The 19,047-nt window shown below is 44.8% G+C and overlaps 3 protein-coding genes across 7 annotated transcripts; all 3 read left to right on the top strand.

Moving 5' to 3' along the window:
• The first annotated feature begins 196 nt into the window (after positions 1 to 196).
• Positions 197 to 2,039, top strand: LOC119291120 (F-box protein SKIP22-like). Its single transcript, XM_037569831.1, has one exon. The coding sequence runs from the start codon at positions 271 to 273 to the stop codon at positions 1,771 to 1,773; it is 1,503 nt and encodes a 500-aa protein (XP_037425728.1). The 5' UTR covers positions 197 to 270; the 3' UTR covers positions 1,774 to 2,039.
• A 593-nt stretch (positions 2,040 to 2,632) lies between these two features.
• On the top strand, positions 2,633 to 10,986 carry LOC119291119 (transcription factor bHLH76-like). Of its 4 annotated transcripts, none has more exons than XM_037569827.1 (10): positions 2,633 to 4,450; positions 8,991 to 9,162; positions 9,273 to 9,370; positions 9,456 to 9,605; positions 9,706 to 9,771; positions 9,892 to 9,960; positions 10,057 to 10,119; positions 10,239 to 10,439; positions 10,529 to 10,619; positions 10,721 to 10,986. In XM_037569827.1, the coding sequence occupies exons 1-10, from the start codon at positions 4,448 to 4,450 to the stop codon at positions 10,738 to 10,740; spliced, it is 933 nt and encodes a 310-aa protein (XP_037425724.1). In that variant the 5' UTR covers positions 2,633 to 4,447; the 3' UTR covers positions 10,741 to 10,986. The 4 variants fall into 4 exon arrangements, with proteins under 4 accessions (XP_037425724.1, XP_037425727.1, XP_037425726.1 ...); XM_037569830.1 differs by having other exon boundaries at positions 2,634 to 4,450; positions 9,459 to 9,605; XM_037569829.1 differs by lacking the exon at positions 2,633 to 4,450 and adding an exon at positions 5,952 to 6,776.
• A 2,740-nt stretch (positions 10,987 to 13,726) lies between these two features.
• LOC119291118 (protein SHORT HYPOCOTYL IN WHITE LIGHT 1-like) lies at positions 13,727 to 18,708 on the top strand. 2 transcript variants are annotated; one of them, XR_005142220.1, is made up of 3 exons: positions 13,727 to 14,137; positions 14,291 to 14,356; positions 18,178 to 18,252. XR_005142220.1 is itself a non-coding variant. In XM_037569826.1 (3 exons), the coding sequence occupies exons 1-3, from the start codon at positions 13,782 to 13,784 to the stop codon at positions 18,331 to 18,333; spliced, it is 612 nt and encodes a 203-aa protein (XP_037425723.1). In that variant the 5' UTR covers positions 13,737 to 13,781; the 3' UTR covers positions 18,334 to 18,708. The 2 variants fall into 2 exon arrangements, 1 of the variants encoding a protein (XP_037425723.1); XM_037569826.1 differs by having other exon boundaries at positions 13,737 to 14,171; positions 18,178 to 18,708.
• Positions 18,709 to 19,047: the final 339 nt, after the last annotated feature.

Genomic DNA, 19,047 nt, shown 5'->3' with positions numbered 1-19,047 from the left:
GTTTATATATGTAGAATATTTTAAAGTATAAAGAAAAGTACAAAAATAAAGCAAAAAACAAGAACAGGAAAAAGGAAAAAGGAAAAAAAAGGCCGCGGCCTCCCGCGCGGCTGGGCCGGTCCATCTGGGGCCCCCCCAACGCGAGGCTTGCCCCTGCGCTCGCTTAAAGCGAGACATAGGGGCGCCCCATGCCTATCCCCCGAATCCTGAATACCCCTCGCGTCGCGTGTCGTGCTGATCCAGAACTGCAAAATTCCCCAACAGACGACCATGAAGCTTCGGTTGCGATCCATGGACGCGCGCGGCGGCGTCGCTGAGACGCACCGCGTGCAGCTGCCGGACACGGCCGTGCTCTCCGATGTGAAGTCCTTTCTCGCCGCCAAGCTCTCCGCGGCGCAGCCCGTCCCCGCCGAGTCCATCCGCCTCTCCCTCAACCGCTCGCAGGAGCTCCGTTCACCGGACCCCTCGGCCACCCTCGCCGCCCTCGGCCTCGCATCCGGTGACCTCCTCTATTTCACGCTCTCCGCAGAGTTATTATCGCAGCCATCGCCTCCTGAAATCCTTCCCCGTAACCCTAGCCCGGTTACAGCCTCGATCGGGCAAATTGCTTCCGGTTCCAAATCTCCTGGGGAGGCCGGTGGATCCTCGTCACTGCCTCAAAATCTACACATACAGCCTGTCTGTTCGTCGGTGCCGCAAAATCTACACATAGAGCCTATCTCTTCGTCGAGGCCGCGAACCCTCCACGTGGAGCCTAGTTTGCCCGTGGCATCTGATCCGCCCGATGTGGTGATGGCGGAGGCCGTCCACGCGCCCAAGAGCTTGTCGAGCCTTGTGATTGGGATTCTCAAGCGGCAGATGGAGGCGGAGGATGCTGGGGGCGCAGATGGTACCGTTATCCATCGCCTAGCTGTGGCCCTGCAGGCAGCTCTGGTCGATGCTGGCTTCCTTGCGGAGAATCCGATGGGGTCTCGCCTCGGATTGCTGAAGGACTGGGCCTCGGGTGCAGCGGCAACACTGACCGTAAAATACACCCTACCGGAGCTTGTCGCCATGCTACCCGAGGGTGAAGAGGGGAAGACGGTGGTTTTGAACTGCTCATTGATGCCGAATTTTGTGATGATATATGGGTGTGTGCCCGGGGCACACTCAGAAGTGCGCAGATTGTGCTTGGAGTTACCAAAGCTGGCGCCGCTGCTATATCTGGATAGCATTGAAGTGGGTGCAACAGAGGAGAAGGAGATACTTGAGCTTTGGAGGGTGCTGAAGGATGAGCTGTGTCTTCCGCTGATGATATCTTTGTGCCAACTCAACGGGTTGCGCTTGCCACCATGCTTGATGGCATTGCCAGGTGATCTGAAGGCTAAAGTCTTGGAGTTTGTTCCTGGGGTTGATCTTGCAAGGGTTCAGTGCGCATGCAAGGAATTGCAGGATCTTGCAGCAGATGATAATCTTTGGAAGATGAGGCTTGAACTGGAGATGAGTCCTTCTAGCAAGGGTTCTGGATGGAGCGGAAATTGGAAGCAAAGGTTTGTGGCAGCTTGGAAGGTGGACAACAGTAGGAGGCATCACAAGAGACCACCCAGCCCAAGGTTTTCGGGCTATGGTTGGGGGATCGGTACACGTAACCCACTTAACTTCCCAGTAATTGGTGGTGATTCGGACCGTCTGCCCTTTATAAATCACAATATCCTTGGGCGTAGTTTTGGAAATCAGCGGAGGAACATCTCGCCCAACTGCAATTTTGAGGGTCATCGCCAAGGGTTTCCTTGATTTAAGTTTTCACTAGTATCTCAAGTATGCAATGCATAGGCTGCCTTGTACATGTTTATAAGTTGCATGCCAGTGCTCTTATCCTCGTGAACTTTTTTGTCTGTATCTCAGATCCTATGTCTTGTCGTTTCTCCGGTTATTCCTTGCTATGACACCAAAGTACTTCTGCTCTGATCTAGCCAACGCCATGATCGATTATGTAATAAATAGTTTGGACTTATGGTACCGAGAGCTTAACTTTGCTCTCTATACATGTTTCGGTATCAGCTCTCATCTGGCAGTTTAATACTGCCTCCGATCCATATTAATTGTCGCTGATTTAGTACAAAGTTGTACTAAATCAGCAACAACTGATATGGATCGGAGGGAGTAAGTAATTTTATTAGTACATTTTATCCCAGAACTAATTATTTTCATCAACAAATCTTGAAATAGAACTCAGGTTATGTTTATTATTATGGTAAGTGTCTATTGTTACCATAATTATGAGCATAAATGGCATTTAGGAAGTTGTGAAATACATGAAGCTCACCTGGTGGTTTTCTTAGTAGCAAGAATGGACTGTTTTCTTAGCAAGAACGGAATATTTACTCATATCACGTTGGTTTTAAACACTTGGAAGTTGTGTACGCTGACGTACTGCTGGCATTTTGAGTTACAACCTTAAATATATATTGATGTCAAGCTATCCTCGTTTTATTTTGTACTCCCTCCGTTCCCAAATAATTGTCTTTCTAGCCATCTCAAATGGACTACAACATACGGATGTATGTAGACATGTTTTAGAGTGTAGATTCACTCATTTTGCTCCGTATGTAGTCACGTGTTGAAATCTCTAGAAAGACAATTATTTAGGAACGGAGGGAGTATTCTATAAGTCAATCGCACTACTGTTCATGTATTATGCAATGCTGTCAGGTACTCCCTCCGTCCCAAAATTCTTGTCTTAGATTAGTCTAGATACGGATGTATCTAATACTAAAACATGACTTGATACATCCGTATTTAGACAAATCTAAGACAGGAATTTTGGGACGGAGGGAGTACATCTCAGTAGAGGGCTATTCTTAGGTCAGTGCAAATGTAGGTTTCCTTTCAGGCTATCTAGTGTACTTTTAGCTCACAATGAACAGATGGAAGATTTAGCACTGTTGGCATTTAGCTCTGTTTTTCCATTTAATATCACTAAGTGTACCTAACATCATGCCTTTCAAAGATTGTTCCCGGCACCAAGAAATTGCTAGTCATTGCACGTATAGTATGATCAACCAGTTGATTGTAGTTGTATTACTTATATCGAGCTGCCTTGTTTTCCAGTGAACTATAGTCACCATAACTTTGTATTTCTTTTTATAGAATATATGACCTGTTTTTTCATCTAATGAAGTGGTCTTTGATTGTCTTTATGAAAATACCTGTAATATTTTGTTCTGTGGTGCCCTTCTGCATGATTCTATCACTAAGTGATTGTAGAAAGTTAGAGCTTAATATATGAGTGAAGTTAGCTATGATACAATTTCTGTGAATTGCTTCTGGTAAAATGCTTCCAAATGCGCTAATCAGCTATACTACAGATGCAACACACATATAGTAGAGCAGTTTAATTTCTGGAGGATAATATATAGTGGAGAATATATATATAGGCCTTTAGCTCAAAATGAACAGATGAAAAATACAACACTGATCACTAAATGTACTGCAGGTTGTCTTTTAGCTTTGGTTTCTTTTAATATCACTAAGTGTACCTAATATCATGACTTTCAGAGGTTGTTCACGACAACTGAGAAGTTGCTACTCATTCAACATATTATTTGTTAATATGATCAACCAGTTGATTGTAATTGTATCAGTTTTCTAGCTGCCTTTTTCACAGTAAACTATAGTTACCATAGTTTTTTTATATAAAATATATGACCTGTTTTGTTTATCTTACTGGTCTTCAATCGTCTTTGTTATGGTTCATATGTTTGGTGATGCCTTTCTGCATGATTCTATCACCTGCAGTATTTTAGAATGCTGGAGCTTAATAGTTAGGACTAGAGTTAGCTTTCATACCATTTCCTTGAATTGCTTCTGGTAAAATGCTTCCAAATGAGCCAGCTAATCAGGTATACTACAGATGTAAGGCATATTAGAGTAGTTTAATTTCTTGAGGATGATATATGGAGGAGAATATGCATAGAGGCCTCTCGGTGATGATATGATCAGCAAGAGGGTTTTTATTTCTTGATTGATGGTATTACAGGGTGAAAACCTCCACTTTGAAGCTGCAGAGTGCAGATTTATTCTTGGTATCCTTAAGCTCACTCTGCAGAGTGTCCGTTTGTCTGAATTTTGGAGGCATTTTCTCAGTTCCAGCTGGATGGTTATTTTGTTCAAGTCATATGAAACCATGAAACTCTGATGCTGTGTGCCCATCATCATTTGCTTAGACCTGTAAAGCATCTCAGTCTCAGTAATCAATGTTCTTTTCCTGTGGCCTATGATGGGTCGAGTGAAGCACGGAGCTGCTGTGCTGCTCCTCCTGCATTGCAGGGACCAAAGATTGCTCTCGTTTTCTAAGCGAGCTTTTCATTGACCACAGGGGGAGAAAGGATGACCTTTCTGGTGCAGGCGTGCATCTTCCTGGCTTTGCCCACACATGTCCTGTTGACGATTGGCCTGGTTCATCTTGATGGTAACATTTTTAAACCATGTAATATCTGTCATGAGATTTACTACTCCTGCCCTTTGGGCACCGGGGCTTTGAGCCACCGTTGCTGGTCGCAGTACTCAAATGGCAGCTGTACGGATCAGCCCCGGTGCCCGAGAAAGGCCTCATCTTTCTGCTCTTTGCTTGTGGTTTGGTGCACTGAAAAGAATGTGGGAGAGGGAGGGCATGGGAAGAAATAGTTTACAAAACCAGCTGGGGCAAAGCATTGTGGTGTTTTACTGCCAGGAGATCTCGGTGCTACTCCCTCAGTCCCATAATATTAGAGTGTTTTCGACGCTAGTAGTAGTGTAAAAAACGCTCTTATATTATGCTTTTTGCTGTTACTTTTTCTGTCAAACGAAGTTTTGTGGTCCTTCTGGCGTGTTGGCTATGTGTATCATGTCATGCAAGTCTGGGTATTGGCTCAGTGCGGTTGTATCAGCGTCCCTTTTTTGTCAAAGAAAGTCTTACATATGCATAGCATTTGTGTGGGAATCAGAAATTTATCACTCATTACAAACAAAAGAATTTTGTCAGTCTCATTTCCTTGTGTGGAAAAGCTAGCTAGATTTGTGCCAGTGCTAAATACTCCCTCTGTAAAGAGATATAAGAGCATTTAGATCCCTAAGTATTAATTTAACCCTCCGGGTCTTACGATTGCTGAGCCTGACGTGAAACCTCGATTGTTGTCATGTTCTTTGTTTGTGTTTGGCTACACATTCAGGTTGCCCCAATACATCGCCTGTGCCCGACTAGTTTTCCATATCCATCTTCAGTTATCTTGGGAACAAGAGTAGCATGAAAGCCGGATGTGTACCGCACAAGCGACAGCGGGCCTCTACAGGATTCCAGAGAGTGAGAACAAGAATCCAATTCGCTGCCAATACACGCCCGCCCCTGCCCCTTCCAGGATGCCCTGCCCTGCCCTGCACCCGCAGGCCTTCGACTTTTTGACTGTATTATTCCACGTCCAGCCCAGCTCCCTCCCCACATCCATCTGCTGCCGCCCAACAACTCAAACAACCCTGTTTGGATACTCTAACTTGGTTAGAGGTTAGAGTTATTTTCTAACTTTAGACTAACCTTAAACTAACTCTAGCCTTTGGTGGTGTTTGGATGAGAGGGTAAGTTTGAAAATAAATGCACTTTTTTTTAATCAATTGACTCTTTTAACCCGCTGTGGCCGGCTCTTGTGTGGGTGACCGGTGCCGCGGCCGGCGAAGGTTGCGTCGGAGATAGGGCGGATGGATGGGAACGGGATGGAGGCGGACGGGGCGGGCGGGGGCGGGCGGACTGATGCGGCGGGATGGAGGCAGATGGGGCCGGCTGGGGCGGGCGGACGGGACGGTGGCGGGCGGACAAACTGGTGCGGCAGGATGGAAGCGGACGGGGGCGGGCAGACGGGGGCGGCGGGGGCGGCCGGTTTGGGCGAGCGGATGCGGCCGGCGATGCAGAGCAAGAGGGGCCAGCGGGAGGAGGAGAACGAGATGCAACGGGAATGAATGGATAGGATCCGGTGCGGCTGCATGCGACAGAAAAAGAATTTTTTTTAGGACCCCACTACAACTAGCTCCAATTAGCACCTCTCCACATGGATAGTTTTTTTGATGGGTTAGTTCCAATCTAACTCAAACTAGCACATGTGTTTGGATACTTTAAGGGTTAGTTCAGCCCCAAGTAGCTCAAAGTAGCTCTAGCCCTGGGATCCAAACAGGGCCGTAACAGCAGCAGAAGAAGAAAGGTGGCCGCAAATGCACACCAACACCAATATTGATTCCAAGATGACTTCAAGTTCTCGTTTCAAAAAAAAAAAAGATGATGACTTCAAGTGAACTGAACCGCTAGCTACATCTACGTACATGGACACCACCCCCTTTCAGCTTTGCCGGTGCTCCCATCTTACCACCATTGTTGCATTCTACAGCATAGTGCTTGTTGGGGCAGGGGTCCCCTTTCTGAGCCAAAATGGGCGGGCTAACCAAATGCTGATGTGGGTATGCAACTAGTCCTGTACAGAAACGGGAAGTACGTCTACTATTGCTTATACTGCGGCGTCATAAAACAAGGGCGCTGGGAAGCCGGTGGAAGAAACAGTTCGTGGTGGCGCCCTTCTCCCCTTTTATTATCCTCCCTCCCAGCCAGCCGGCCACATGTCCGCACGCCGCCACTACTACTGCATGGTGAACACTGTTCATTATACCATAGGCTGGTGAGAGTGTGAGAGTGACCGCAGGCAGCGCTAGTGATCAAGAGAAGAGGAGGAGCAGGGGAAGCAGCCGCGGCGGCAGCGACAGCTCTCGCCTCCTTGCTGGTAACAACAAAATCTCCGCACCTCCATTGATGCTCATATGCTATGCTAATGTGGCACCCTCTCTGCTGGCAAGTAGTTTTGCATTTCAGCTTTTGCATACCGGCAGTACATTTTGGTAGTAGGATATTTTCTTGGGAGGAGAGTGAGCTGCTTGCATATTTTCCCTCCTTCCATGAGTGCCAACTGTGTTTTTTCAACAGTGCATGAGTGCATTTCGGTCGAATATTTTCTTCGGGGACAGTGAGCTGCTTGCATCTTCTTCCTCCTCCCATGAGTGTCCTGTCCTCTGCGTGTTTCAGCAGTAACATGGGCATTTGTTTACCCCTCTCGAGAAATTACAGTACAAGAGCATTATTAGCCTAGTAATAAGTGGCATCAGCTTTCTCCCTGGACGATTTCGGGGCTTCATCCTGGCGTTTTTGACTCATGATATCCCCCTCGATCTACACGCTCAATCAAAGGGTGGAACTTTTAACGCCTCCGGGGCCCTTGTCCGTGCATCCTGGCTGATTTTGGCTTCTCAATTTGGATTGCCGCTCTTAACGTTGTTCTGCACTGCACTGGTGACAGCTGAGCACCAAGGCTCCTGCAGGCTGCAGCTTGTGTAAATCCAGCATCTCTCTTCGTATCATTCATTGTTCCGGCATCGAATTTGGCCGGTGGGAGGGGCAGTACTCAGTGCTCACTGTATGGCGATGAGGAACCCTCCCCTTCCCCACTAGTAACAACCGGCTAAGTTTCTGGCTTTTTTGCCCTCGACCACGTTCTCCTATGGTTTATCGAAGTTTGCATTTCTTTTCCAGAACACGCACGAGATGTTGCTCTCTTTCCTGTTCTGTGGATCTGATTCTGTGATGGCTAGTAGTTTTTTCAGTGTTACCTATACACTCGCATAGTTTGCATCTGATCCACCCCGTCGAACGCAATTCTGGAGTTTTCATGTCGAACACATGATTTGTGTATAGACCAGTACAGACTGTGATTGGAAGAAAAGAGGACTTGAATCAGTCTGAGCATCCTGGTAATGCCACCAAGTGGTGAGGTAATTCTTGAATATATGGCGCGTTTAGTTTTTCCCGGTCTCCAATGCACAATGCTTGCTAGTTTTTCACTTGCATTATGCCTAAAATATAGTAAAAAAATACTCCCTCCAATCCAAAATAAGTGACATGGTCTTAGTTCAAATTTGAACTAAAACCATGTTGCAAGTGACCGCACATATATAACTTAAAAAGTATTTTTGCGAGGCAAGTACAACAATATTATTCTTGAATCTGCATTATCTAATACTTTTGCGCATACTGGTGATCAAAGTTTTAAAACAATGACTGCACATATAATAATGTGACTCATGTTTGTGGAGGGGGGTGGAGTAACATGATTTCATTTGTATTAAAAAAGGTAGTACTATCATGGTCTCCCTGTGGAGTTATCATATCTATATTCCAAAGGAGCTGCACAGGTCCATAAACTGAATTTTCTGCAAAAGAAAGAAGGGCCATAAACTGAAAACTTGTATGGGGTTCTCAGAAATCCTGGTGATGGTGGGGCACGGTTCAATTTCCAGTAGGGTTTAAGCATAGATAGATCTGACTCATCCATTGATTAGTCATTAACCTTATTCCGGGCTGGCCCATACAGTACGTGGATGACAGTGGCATCTGATACTCGGGCCGGTCTTGATTTCCGCAGTACCACCAACTGTAAAATCTCCAGCTGATCTGCTGAATTCAGAACTCTTTATATATTCTGATCCGCGGATGTGATCCAGCTGGTACACGGTTGTTAGCAGTACCGACAATTCTATTCCCTGTACTGTGGTGCGGTTTCCGTCTTTGCCCTTGCGTCTGTCCGTTGCATTAGGCTCACTTAACTTTTTCACTTTGGAGGACAATCTTTATGTAAGGTTGCAAGGGTTAGTTGTTCCTTGTTGAGCCTTGCAAGATATTGACTGCCAGCTCCACCCCGATCTGCTCCTCCGCATTTTCCACCCTTTAAGTAAAGCAAGCCCCTTCTCACTTGCCAAACCTGGCAATTTAGAGGGCTAGGCGTTCCTTAGAATGGATGCAGCATCACACTGAGATCAGGTACGAAGCACAACTGCACAAGGTTGATGAAGTTGATGGCTTTGTTCCTTCCATAAATAAATGTATTCGTGGGATGTTGTTGGCAACATGGTCGAGATCATGTGAGTGATCATTGTTTTCTTGGCAGATGTATTCCCCTCCCTGCTCTGCTGCTGGAAGCAACGGCGAGCGGAGCTTCACGGCCGGAGCCAACCCGCTCGCGTTGCTGGACCATGCCATGGATTTCGACGAGCACGTCCTTTTTCCTATGCACAATGCAGGGATGCAAGATGGAGTTCAGTTCTACAATCCTACTGCTGGTATTTTTCTTCTCCTCGCTTCTCCTGTTGAAGCATAATAAGGTTTTTGTTCATTCATCTGTGAAGGTTCTTCTTACCACTGGCATTTCCATGTTGCCACCTCTCTCCAGGTGGTACTGAGCTAAGTAGAAATATGAGCATGGAGAAGGGTTTGAAGGGCGGTAAAAGGAAGGGCTCGGGCGAGGGCAGTTCGACGATGCATTCGCAAGTAATGAAGTTACAGATTCTTTCTTTCCCTGTTCTTAGTAGTTTCATCATTTTGGGCTGCATCTCATCGTTTGCATACCACACAGCAGGAGGAAACCGGTGCCATGTCTCAGAGAGAGGTCAGCATGGAGCGCGCGGGTGAGAAGGAAGGCGATGGTGCTAGCAACAGAGAGGACTACGTGCATATCCGGGCGAAGCGCGGCCAGGCGACCAACAACCACAGCCTTGCAGAAAGGGTGAGTGACCAGTCTCTCCAGCAACATAATTGACAGTGCTGCAGTTTGTGATTCTCTTGCTTGTAATAATAGACTAATAGCTCGTCCGTCTGAAATGCAGTTTCGGAGGGAGAAGATCAACGAGAGGATGAAGCATCTACAGGACCTCGTCCCAGGTTGCAACAAGGTATGAACATCATCAGCAACTGAAAGTTCACTCTTCAGCAAAAGTTTCAGAGATTTGCTCATTGTAAAATGTTTATGGGTTTACTCATTCTAACCGATGCGGCTGCCTGTGACAAAGAAGATTACAGGCAAGGCCATGATGCTCGACGAGATCATAAACTATGTGCAGTCCCTGCAGCGGCAGGTCGAGGTAAGCACACTGAAACAGATTCCTCAAAGATCACTCACTCACTCTTGGCCAACAAATGGCTGAAGCTCCTACTGTTGCCCATTTTGGTTTCTGCAGTTCCTCTCGATGAAGCTCTCGGCGGTTAGCCCCGAGCTGAGCTGCGATCTCGATCTCCAAGACGTAAGATCAATGGAGACTCTGAACAACAAAGAACTCGCATGTGTTTATAGACTGTTAAAAACACAACATTCGTCGCAGACTGACCATTTCGCCTCTGGTTGTTCGCCTCCGCCGTGCAGATCCTTTGCCCGCAGGACGCCCACTCCACGTTTCCGGGATACGGCCAGCGACTGGGCAACGTTCATCCCAACAACAATATGTACAGGGCGTCGCAGCCGGGCCTCTCGCGCCCAGAACTATACGGGAACGGGATCATCATCCCGAACCCAGCAAGCGTTCATATGGCGAGAACGGCTCAGCAGCTGTCTGCGTTTCCCCAGGTCTGTCTGCATCCAACACCCTCGAACAAAGCATCCTACTTAGATGTCTAGATGAGAGATTAATAATGATTGGCTTTGATGATTGACAGAGGAGCATTCTCTGGGACGAGGAACTTGGCAATGTTGGTCCGGCTGCTTTCCCGTCGGACGTCGTTGGCACCAGCAGCTTGGAGAACTCCGGTAGGTTTCGTGCTTCTCTCCATTGCGTTTCTTCGTACGCTCCGGTACAGTGCTGTGTCGTCTGAATTTTTTTTCCTGCTGCTGCATTTTTTGTGTTGCAGACTCGATGAAGGTGGAGTAGCTAGGCAGGCTGCAGCTGACGGTTAACCATGTGCAAAGGCTGCACAGATCTCCTCGGGCTTTAGCGAGTTTAACTGCTGTCGTTGAGAGGACGATTCTCTATGTGTGTGTGTGCGTGTGTGACTTTTGTACAGTTTGACTAAGCAGACGGATGAAAAGCTTGTGGTCCGCTGTGATGTGCCATCTCTGCCTGGACTGGAATTATTAGTGGTAATAATGATTGGGTTTGATGAGTTGATCCACACAAGTTTGTGCATATTACTGGTTAGTTTAGTTGTTATAAAATGAATGCATATTACTGTCTTGATCATCAAAACTTGCCATGTGTAGATGGAAAATTCCTAAACTTGCCATCTTTTGAAAAGAACACAATCCTTATCTCTGCCATATGCCCATTACAAATTATCCAAAAAAATCGCCATGTGTTTTTAGAGAACAAATTTTCTTAAAATTTGTGATGCGTCCATTGCAAATTCTTAAAGTTTTTTGTATCCACATTTTTCATGATCTATAAAGGTGTTTTTGCCATATTATTTTTAACCATGACAAATTTATGTTTACTTATGGACCATGGCAAATTTACTATTCGAACCATGGCGAATTTACTTTATGGGACCATGGAAATTTCTTTTTTGGGACCACAGCAAATTACCAAACAATCCATGGTATATTATCTACCATGGCAAATTTATACTTTGGAACATGAAAAAATTATTAACATGGCAAATTTTACATTTGGACTATGGCAAATTTATATTTGGATAATGGCAAAAAGAATATCCAATGGCAAATTTATTTGTTACACCATGGTCAATATTTTTTTTACACGATGGCAATTTTATTACGTACACCATGGTACTTTTATTGTAGGTCACATGGCACTTCTATTATCTATACCATGAGATTTAAAAAAAATTAGAACATGGCAATTTTATTAATTAGATCGTGGTAGTTTATTTTCTAATTTAGTCATGACTATTTTATTAACAACTAATTTTTTCATGTACATAAGATAGTTTTTTCCATTTATCATAGTGAAATAATATCTAATTTTGCCATGGCTATTTTATCTTTTCCCAATACCATGTTTTTTTCGCCAATTAGCCATGCAAACAACATTTGCCATGTTTTTTTACAATAAAAAATCTGACCTTTTGTCATGTGACATTTTTTACAAAAAAATTCCATCTTCTTTTATATTTTCTTTTTCTTTTTGGACTATGGAAAATTTATTTATTTATCTGCAAGAAAATTTCTGATCTATTCATCTTCAATCATGGCAGTACAACGAATACCAGAAATAATAAAAATTACACACAGATCCGTAGACCACCTAGCGACGACTACAAGCACTGAAACGAGCCGAAGGCGCGCCGCCATCGTCGCCCCTCCATCGCCGGAGTCGGGCACAACTTGTTATAGTAGACAGTCGGCAAGTCGTCGTGCTAAGGCCCCGAGGACCAGCGCAGCAGAACAACAACCGCCGGAGATGAAGAATAACGTAGATCAGAAGGATCCAACTTGAAGACACACGAACGTAGACGAACAACGACGAGATCTGAGCAAATCCATCAAAGATAGATCCGCCGGAGACACACCTCCACACGCCCACCAACGGTGCTAGACGCAACGCCGGAACAGGGTCTAGGCGGGTAAACCTTTATTCCATCTTGAGGGAGCCGCCGCCGTCTCGTCTTCCTGAGCAGGACACAAAACCAAACAAAACTGAAAGAAACAACTAAAAACGAAGCCCTCTCGCCGGCCCTTGACGAGATCCACCGCACTCCCATTGGCCCTAGGGCCACCGGAGAGGAGCGGATCTGCGGCAGCGCTGGCGGGAGGCAGAAACCCTAGCTCTTTTTGTGGAGGAGGAGGAGGAGGCCGCGGTTGGGTATGAGCTTTTTTCTATGGTAAATTTATTGACATGGTAAATTATTTTTGTGTACTATGTCATGTTAAATTATTGTTTTGACCATGACAATTTTTTTTGGAACACGACAAGTTTACTATAAACACCATGGCAATTATGACTGTACATACCATGGTAAATTTTTTTGGTACATTACTTTGGACCATGGCAAATTTATTGTTCCTACTGTGGCAAGTTCATTGAATAAACCATTGTAAATTCTTTTTGCGCACCATTGCAAACTGTCCGAATATTCCATGCCAATTTTGTTTTTATGTGATTTTTCAAAAAAATGTTTAACCTTTTGCCATTTATCTTCTATGAATTTTTTTCCTTAAAGTTGCTATGTCAAGACTACAAACATTTATGTCAAGATTTGCCGTGCTGTACATAAACAATCCCTCCTTTAGTTGGCATGTGACTATCACAATTTTTCTAATTTATTGTTAAGCCATGCAGCATTGCAAACTTATTCTTTTTGTCATGGCAGTTTTTCATGCTCTACAACATGGGAATTTTTGTGTGTATGTTTTTTAATACATATGCAAAAAATACACTGTTAAGCTATAGCAATTTTATTTTTTTTACTTGCATTGAATTTATTATATGTAGCATGTCATTTCTTGGCTTAAATCAGAAAATGTAATTTCGGCCTGATCCATGTCGCTTTGTTGCCAGGCGCACACCGTCACGCTGAGGCAACCCTGAGCGAACGGTCCTGGAAGGAAACAATGTTCGTGATGAGGTTTCTTCCGAGTGAATCATCCAGGATAGAATGTTCGCATGAGGCATCCTCCAAATATAACCTTTGGTAGCTATTCGGGTCCTAATCTTAAATAGTTGGTGGTCATTTCTGGTCATGATCATTCGTATGATTTGTTTTGACATCACCATTCGTGTGATCTTAGTTAAGTTTATCAGTACAATTGTGATAATATGTGTGCTGATTTTTCCAGTTAACAGTATATCATAGGAGTAGTTCCAAAAGTTTCAAATGGCTCAAGTTTTTCTAAACACGCAATCGCTTAAACAGTAAATTCCCAAATTTAATGTGAAAAACGAAAAGGAAAAAAGGGAAATGGGGGCAAATCACCAGCTTCCCTTGGCAGGCTGAGCACCAGCAGCCTCCTCTCATGGCGACCATCACCTGCCACCTCCCCCCTCTCCTCCCTGCCCCCGCCTCCCGGCATCATCGCCACCTCAAGCCCTCCCCCTCCCCCTTCAATCGGCACCTCCGCGCCCCGCCTCCGACTCGTCTCCTCCGCGCCGCCCGCCGCCGCCATCCCGACGCCGTCGTCGTCGTCACAGACGCCCGCCCCTGGGTCGGCGACCTGTCAGGAGCCGCCTCCTACCGGGACGGGAGGGAGGAAGATGGAGACGAGGAGGACGACGCGGACGAAGACGACGACGACCGCAGCCTGGACCTCCTGGCGCGGTTCCTGCACTCGGTGTTCAGGAAGGCCTCTCGCCGCGCGCGCCGCGCCGCCAGGTCCGTGCTGCCGCCCTCCGTCCCCGCTGAGCTGGTCCGTTTCGCTGCTTGCTCTATCAGCTTGAGTTTGTCATGCTTGTTCGGAATCAGCGGCATGGAGATCTCCACCGGATTTGTGCGTGATCTGGTGTTCCCGTGTTTATGCGCGTGCAGGTGAAGTTCTCGGTCAATGGTGTGCTGGTTCTCACCTTCTTGTGGATCCTCAAGGGGCTTCTTGAGGTGAGGAATTCCTTCACATATAAGCTGTTTGATGCCCTGTTTCAAAATTGTGGGCAAATACTATTTCTGATTTAGTGTTCTATGCGCAACAAATGGTTGTGATGCTGTATGATCCTGGGATAGTCACTAGTTTGTGCTTTGAACGGGCATGTTCGTGCAGGGAACAGATAGGTACTCTTTGTTGCTATTTGCTTAGGCAGTGAGAACTGAGGAAGACAGCTAGTGCTTATTGATGGGGCAGTCTTTAGTTGTCTGCTTGGGAAGTACTCCCTCCGTCCCATAATATAAGAGCGTTTTTGACACAAGTTTTGTCAAAAACGCTCTTATATTATGGGACGGAGGGAGTACTTAATGAAATGCCGATTCAGTGCTGATATGGTGCTCTTGATATGCACAAAGCGTTGTGTTCCGTGTCTGATTTATTTCTGTATCTAGAGGGCATGTTGGTTTGAAGAACAAACACATACTGGTTTGGCTACCATTTTCTTAAGCAGCAAGGAAGAATTATTGAGTAGTCTTTACTTGTCTGCTTAGAAAATGCTTAACATGTATAGGAACCTTGGTTTCTGAAATTTTGGCATAGGTAGCTAATTTGATGGGCAGTAAAATGGGTGGTTCTTATTGTTGCTGACTCCATATGGTTGGAGCTATATGTCGATCAATTAGCCTGATACAAGTGATCATCACTTTGTTGGGTTGATGGATATTTTCTAAAAATGGTGAGGGGGTTGCCCCGGTTTTCTTTCAGGCAATTGCTCAAAAGTGAACGTTTCAATAGGTGTGTAAGACCGCACAGATAGTTAGTCACACCAAGACATAGTTACTTCCTTGTTATCAGCATCGTTGCTTTTAGAAAATAGGTCCAGTAGAAGAATATATATGAGTGCATTCCTCACTTGGAGGGGTTACAAGTGAGAGAGCTTCAGATCTTAGTACAAATAGCACATAGAGCTCCCAAAATTAAGTAGGATTAGCCCAAGGAGAAGCAGCAATCACTCAGGGAAGGTGCATTCTTCAGGCCATCAGGGCATCAGGTTGGATCATAGGATGCCAGAGGCAGGATGTTACTGCTGTGCATATAATAGACTGGTGAAATGAGGCCAAAACATTTGTGCTAGACGTGGCGTTTTGCTTATTGGTAAATGACCCTTCAAATTCCCCACTGTTGATTTCTTTTTAGCCACCAAAGCTATCTATGCTGGTTTAATGCTGTTACGTGTCAGATCAGTAACCCTGTGGTAGATGGTACAGATCCAACACTCTCAGTTTGCGATAGAAAATGTAAAGTTGCAGCTTATGTCTCTGTACTGTTTGATTCTGTGCAGCCAACAATTTCTACCTCAAAGTTCTTTATTTAAGCCTGTCTATTATTTGGTTTGTGCAATCTAACCCCTCTACCCCATTTTTTACTAGCACTGTTTTGCTTATTTCATGTTATACAGTGATTCCCTAGTTAGGCCCATTCTATTTGTATACCACTATATAGTGGGCCAATAGCTTCAAATATTAGTCGTTGGATATGCCCATCCAACGGTCAAGAGATGGCAAATCCGAGCATTATCATCCGTTGGATTAAGTTTTCAATTCATAGGATTCTGCCATGTGGCCTTCTAGTTGAACCCCAAACTTTACCATCTCATGTGTTCTAGAAGCATCTGTCGACATGCTTATCTGATACTCTAATAAAAAGGGACTAGAACAATCTGGATTCTACTAGAGAGGTAAGAACCAAGTTGGATCTTGTCCAATACGATTCTAGGAAAGGAAATACATATTCAAATGTATTTTTCCATGCTTTTTATATACATTTAAATGACGTGCAAAGCACGTACAATTTACTAGTTCTACTAGTGACGTGACAGGCACAATTAAACTGACTGCTAGAGGTAGTTGTGGGTTAACTCAACAGAATTAAATCAGACTGTCACACAAATTGACTAGTAGATGGGCTTGCAAATTGCAATTACGTTTTTGGAAAATTCTGCAGCAGTTAAAAGTTGCAACCTTATTTCTGTGGGTAGGTTAATTTATTGTGATGGAAAAAGTGAGAACCTTGTTAAGCCAAGCATGTTGAGCTAGTTAATGAAGAACCCTGTTCTGTTTCTTTTCATCTCTAATTCCCTCGTAACTGATTTGCTGCGGCAGCTCTTTTCCTTCCTGGATTAAAATGCCAAGCTTACAGGGATCATCAAACTTTAAGTTCATGGTCTGTACCACATACACAGTCTAATTCAGTGACCACCCTATGAGGATTCTACTGAGTTGCCAGCAGGAAACTTTCCTGGCATGCAAATAGTTAAGTATCTTTGGCACTTGCACAGTTAAACAGTACCCACCAAGACATGAAGATGACCTTATGGCTTACGCCATTCATCTCGTGTAATGATACTGTCACTTTCTTGGGTTATCTATTCTATGTATGGTCCATGGACATGGATTTTGAACCGGTTTTTCCTGTTTCTGCAATCAGCATTTTATTTTGTGTTACAGTATATGTGGATTGCACTAGCCCTTTCCATCAGTTCGGACTTTTGGTTGCGTTGGCTAGTGCATGAAGCTTATCATGGTATCAGAGCTAAGGTCTTGAGTTCAAGTCCTGGTTTGCGCAATTTATTTAAAAATTGCTGATAGCCCCCCTTTGTGTCCACGTAGAGGCCTCTTGAGTCATACGCGAGTTTCGCGCGCTGTCGCTCTCTTCCGGTTGCACGTGTTGACTTGTCTTCCCCGTCACACGTGAGAGGGGGTGTTACAGTATATGTGGATTGCACTAGCCCTTTCCATCAGTTCGGACTTTTGGTTGCGTTGGCTAGTGCATGAAGCTTATCATTTTGCAAGATGTCCGTTGTCCGATACTTCATTATGACACCCTTAGCGTCTGGGATGGATTCTACTTTGTATTTCTATTTACTGGAATTTTGTTGGATGGGAAACAGTACTCCAAGATAACCCTCCAGGGTGTTGGTTGAGCCTGCGAAAGTGCATCTCTTCCCATCAGGGTTAGCAGAGTCCTCACACTATATGGACATGAACATCAATAACATTCTGAAGTGCTGCATGACCGTTGTATTGCATGATAGCTAGTTCCAGCCTGTGTTTGTAGTGACTGATGACAGAGAATCAACCAGAATCAGAAATATGGCTGTAGAATCAACACGCACCCCAGAATTAAAATTCTGGATAGGAGTTAGGCTGCCGTCATAATCTATTGAACTCATACATATTTTATGTCATATTTGTGGTTACCTGCTAGCCAAGAAATTGATGTCACGCTGGTAGTTGGTTCGTGCAATCAATACACCAGTTAGGGTTGCAGCTGCCTAAAACAGAGGCAGGAAAAAAAAATCACCAGTTGCATTCGTTGGCATGTGGGCATTTGTTTTTGAGATATTAATAAAGGTTTAATTATTCAGCTTTTGGAAGATGCCTGGCTACCTGCTTACTGCATTTATTGGGCAAGCTAAATGTTTCCACGTAGTGTACTTGCCATGTACTCCCTCCATTCGGAAATAAGTGACGCTGTTTTGGTTTTTGAACTAAAACAGCGTCACTTATTTCCGAACGGAGGGATTACCTCTCAAAGCTGTAACTTACAGACTTTGCATTTCAAAAACTTAAATAGCGTCACTTATTTCCGAACGGAGGGAGTACCTCTCAAAGCTTTAACTTACATACTTTGCATTTCAGGGGGACACGGCAAAGTCCATCGTTGAGATTTATCAGAACGATGAATTTACAGTTTGTCTGAAACGTTGCATTGATGCTTGTGGAAAACTCAACTTTTAGTCTTTTCTTTCAGTAACTTGTTTGTATTTTCTGTGCAGGTGGTCTGCACATTTGGAAGCATGGTGTTTATAAGCATCCTTCTTGTTCGAGGGATATGGTCTGGAGTAACTTACATCAGAGAAAACCGATACAGCTATATTCAACAGCTCAAGGACGACGACAGCCGGTGGAGCAGAGTACAGCCCGCTGGTTGATCGTTTGCTTTCCTTGCTGGCAACATACTCTGATTCAAAGGGCCCATGAATTATCCAGGGCCACTGTTGAGATAGCATGGATGCTCCCAGCTGTGCACAAAATGCTGATGTTTGTTGTTGCTATAAATTGCTGCTGGAGAATCGAAGGAACCCCCCTGTAGTCTATACAAATAAGTGGTTCTCTTCAACATGATGGTAAAAAATACCGGCGACTAATTGGGTTTTATATCTGGCCTGGCCCCATACTGGCCGGGCCGATCTCGTATTTGTTGTAGTATGAAAGGTGGTGCGAAATGCCTATGGTCAGTACAGTGTAATTCTGTTTCATTTTGATATATGGAGTGGTACTGAATATCCAAAGCTAGTATTTTCTCCTGTGATGCCATGAACTAGCTTGACAGAGTAGTAGTCCCGCTTCTGCAGTGGACGTCAAAATCTTGCCGGGCAACTGTCTTTTGATCTCCATTGGTTTACAGAGGGAGTATGTCTCAGTCTTGCTGCTTTTGGTCGTTCGTTTAGATTCTTTGTTTGCTACTCTCGCCTGATCATTTGCTCAACTGCTTCGTGTTACCTGATGCTTTGAGTTTGAGATTCCTCCTTTGGCTCTCGCTAGCATTTGGTCTGTTTACTTCTAAAAAGGAAGAAGGCCAGAGACAGCGGAAATCCAAGACAGTAGTCGTCACTCAGGTCAGGGGCACTGAGGTGTAGTATTAC

Source organism: Triticum dicoccoides, chromosome 4B, assembly GCF_002162155.2.
Source record: "Triticum dicoccoides isolate Atlit2015 ecotype Zavitan chromosome 4B, WEW_v2.0, whole genome shotgun sequence".
Lineage (NCBI taxonomy): Eukaryota > Viridiplantae > Streptophyta > Magnoliopsida > Poales > Poaceae > Triticum > Triticum dicoccoides.
Note: the sequence above shows the minus strand (reverse complement) of the source record. Positions and strands in the feature narration are given on the sequence as shown.

What these genes read in the sequence shown, in the direction of transcription:
- LOC119291120 (XM_037569831.1), top strand. Translation starts at nt 271, where the DNA reads ATGAAGCTTCGGTTGCGATCCATGGACGCGCGCGGCGGCGTCGCTGAG.
- LOC119291119 (XM_037569827.1), top strand. An exon ending in TCGTCCCAGGTTGCAACAAG is followed by an intron (nt 9,772 to 9,891) that starts GTATGAACATCA and finishes GTGACAAAGAAG; the next exon opens with ATTACAGGCAAGGCCATGAT. An exon ending in AGCTGTCTGCGTTTCCCCAG is followed by an intron (nt 10,440 to 10,528) that starts GTCTGTCTGCAT and finishes GATGATTGACAG; the next exon opens with AGGAGCATTCTCTGGGACGA.
- LOC119291118 (XM_037569826.1), top strand. Translation starts at nt 13,782, where the DNA reads ATGGCGACCATCACCTGCCACCTCCCCCCTCTCCTCCCTGCCCCCGCC. An exon ending in CCTCCGTCCCCGCTGAGCTG is followed by an intron (nt 14,172 to 14,290) that starts GTCCGTTTCGCT and finishes ATGCGCGTGCAG; the next exon opens with GTGAAGTTCTCGGTCAATGG. An exon ending in TCCTCAAGGGGCTTCTTGAG is followed by an intron (nt 14,357 to 18,177) that starts GTGAGGAATTCC and finishes TTTTCTGTGCAG; the next exon opens with GTGGTCTGCACATTTGGAAG.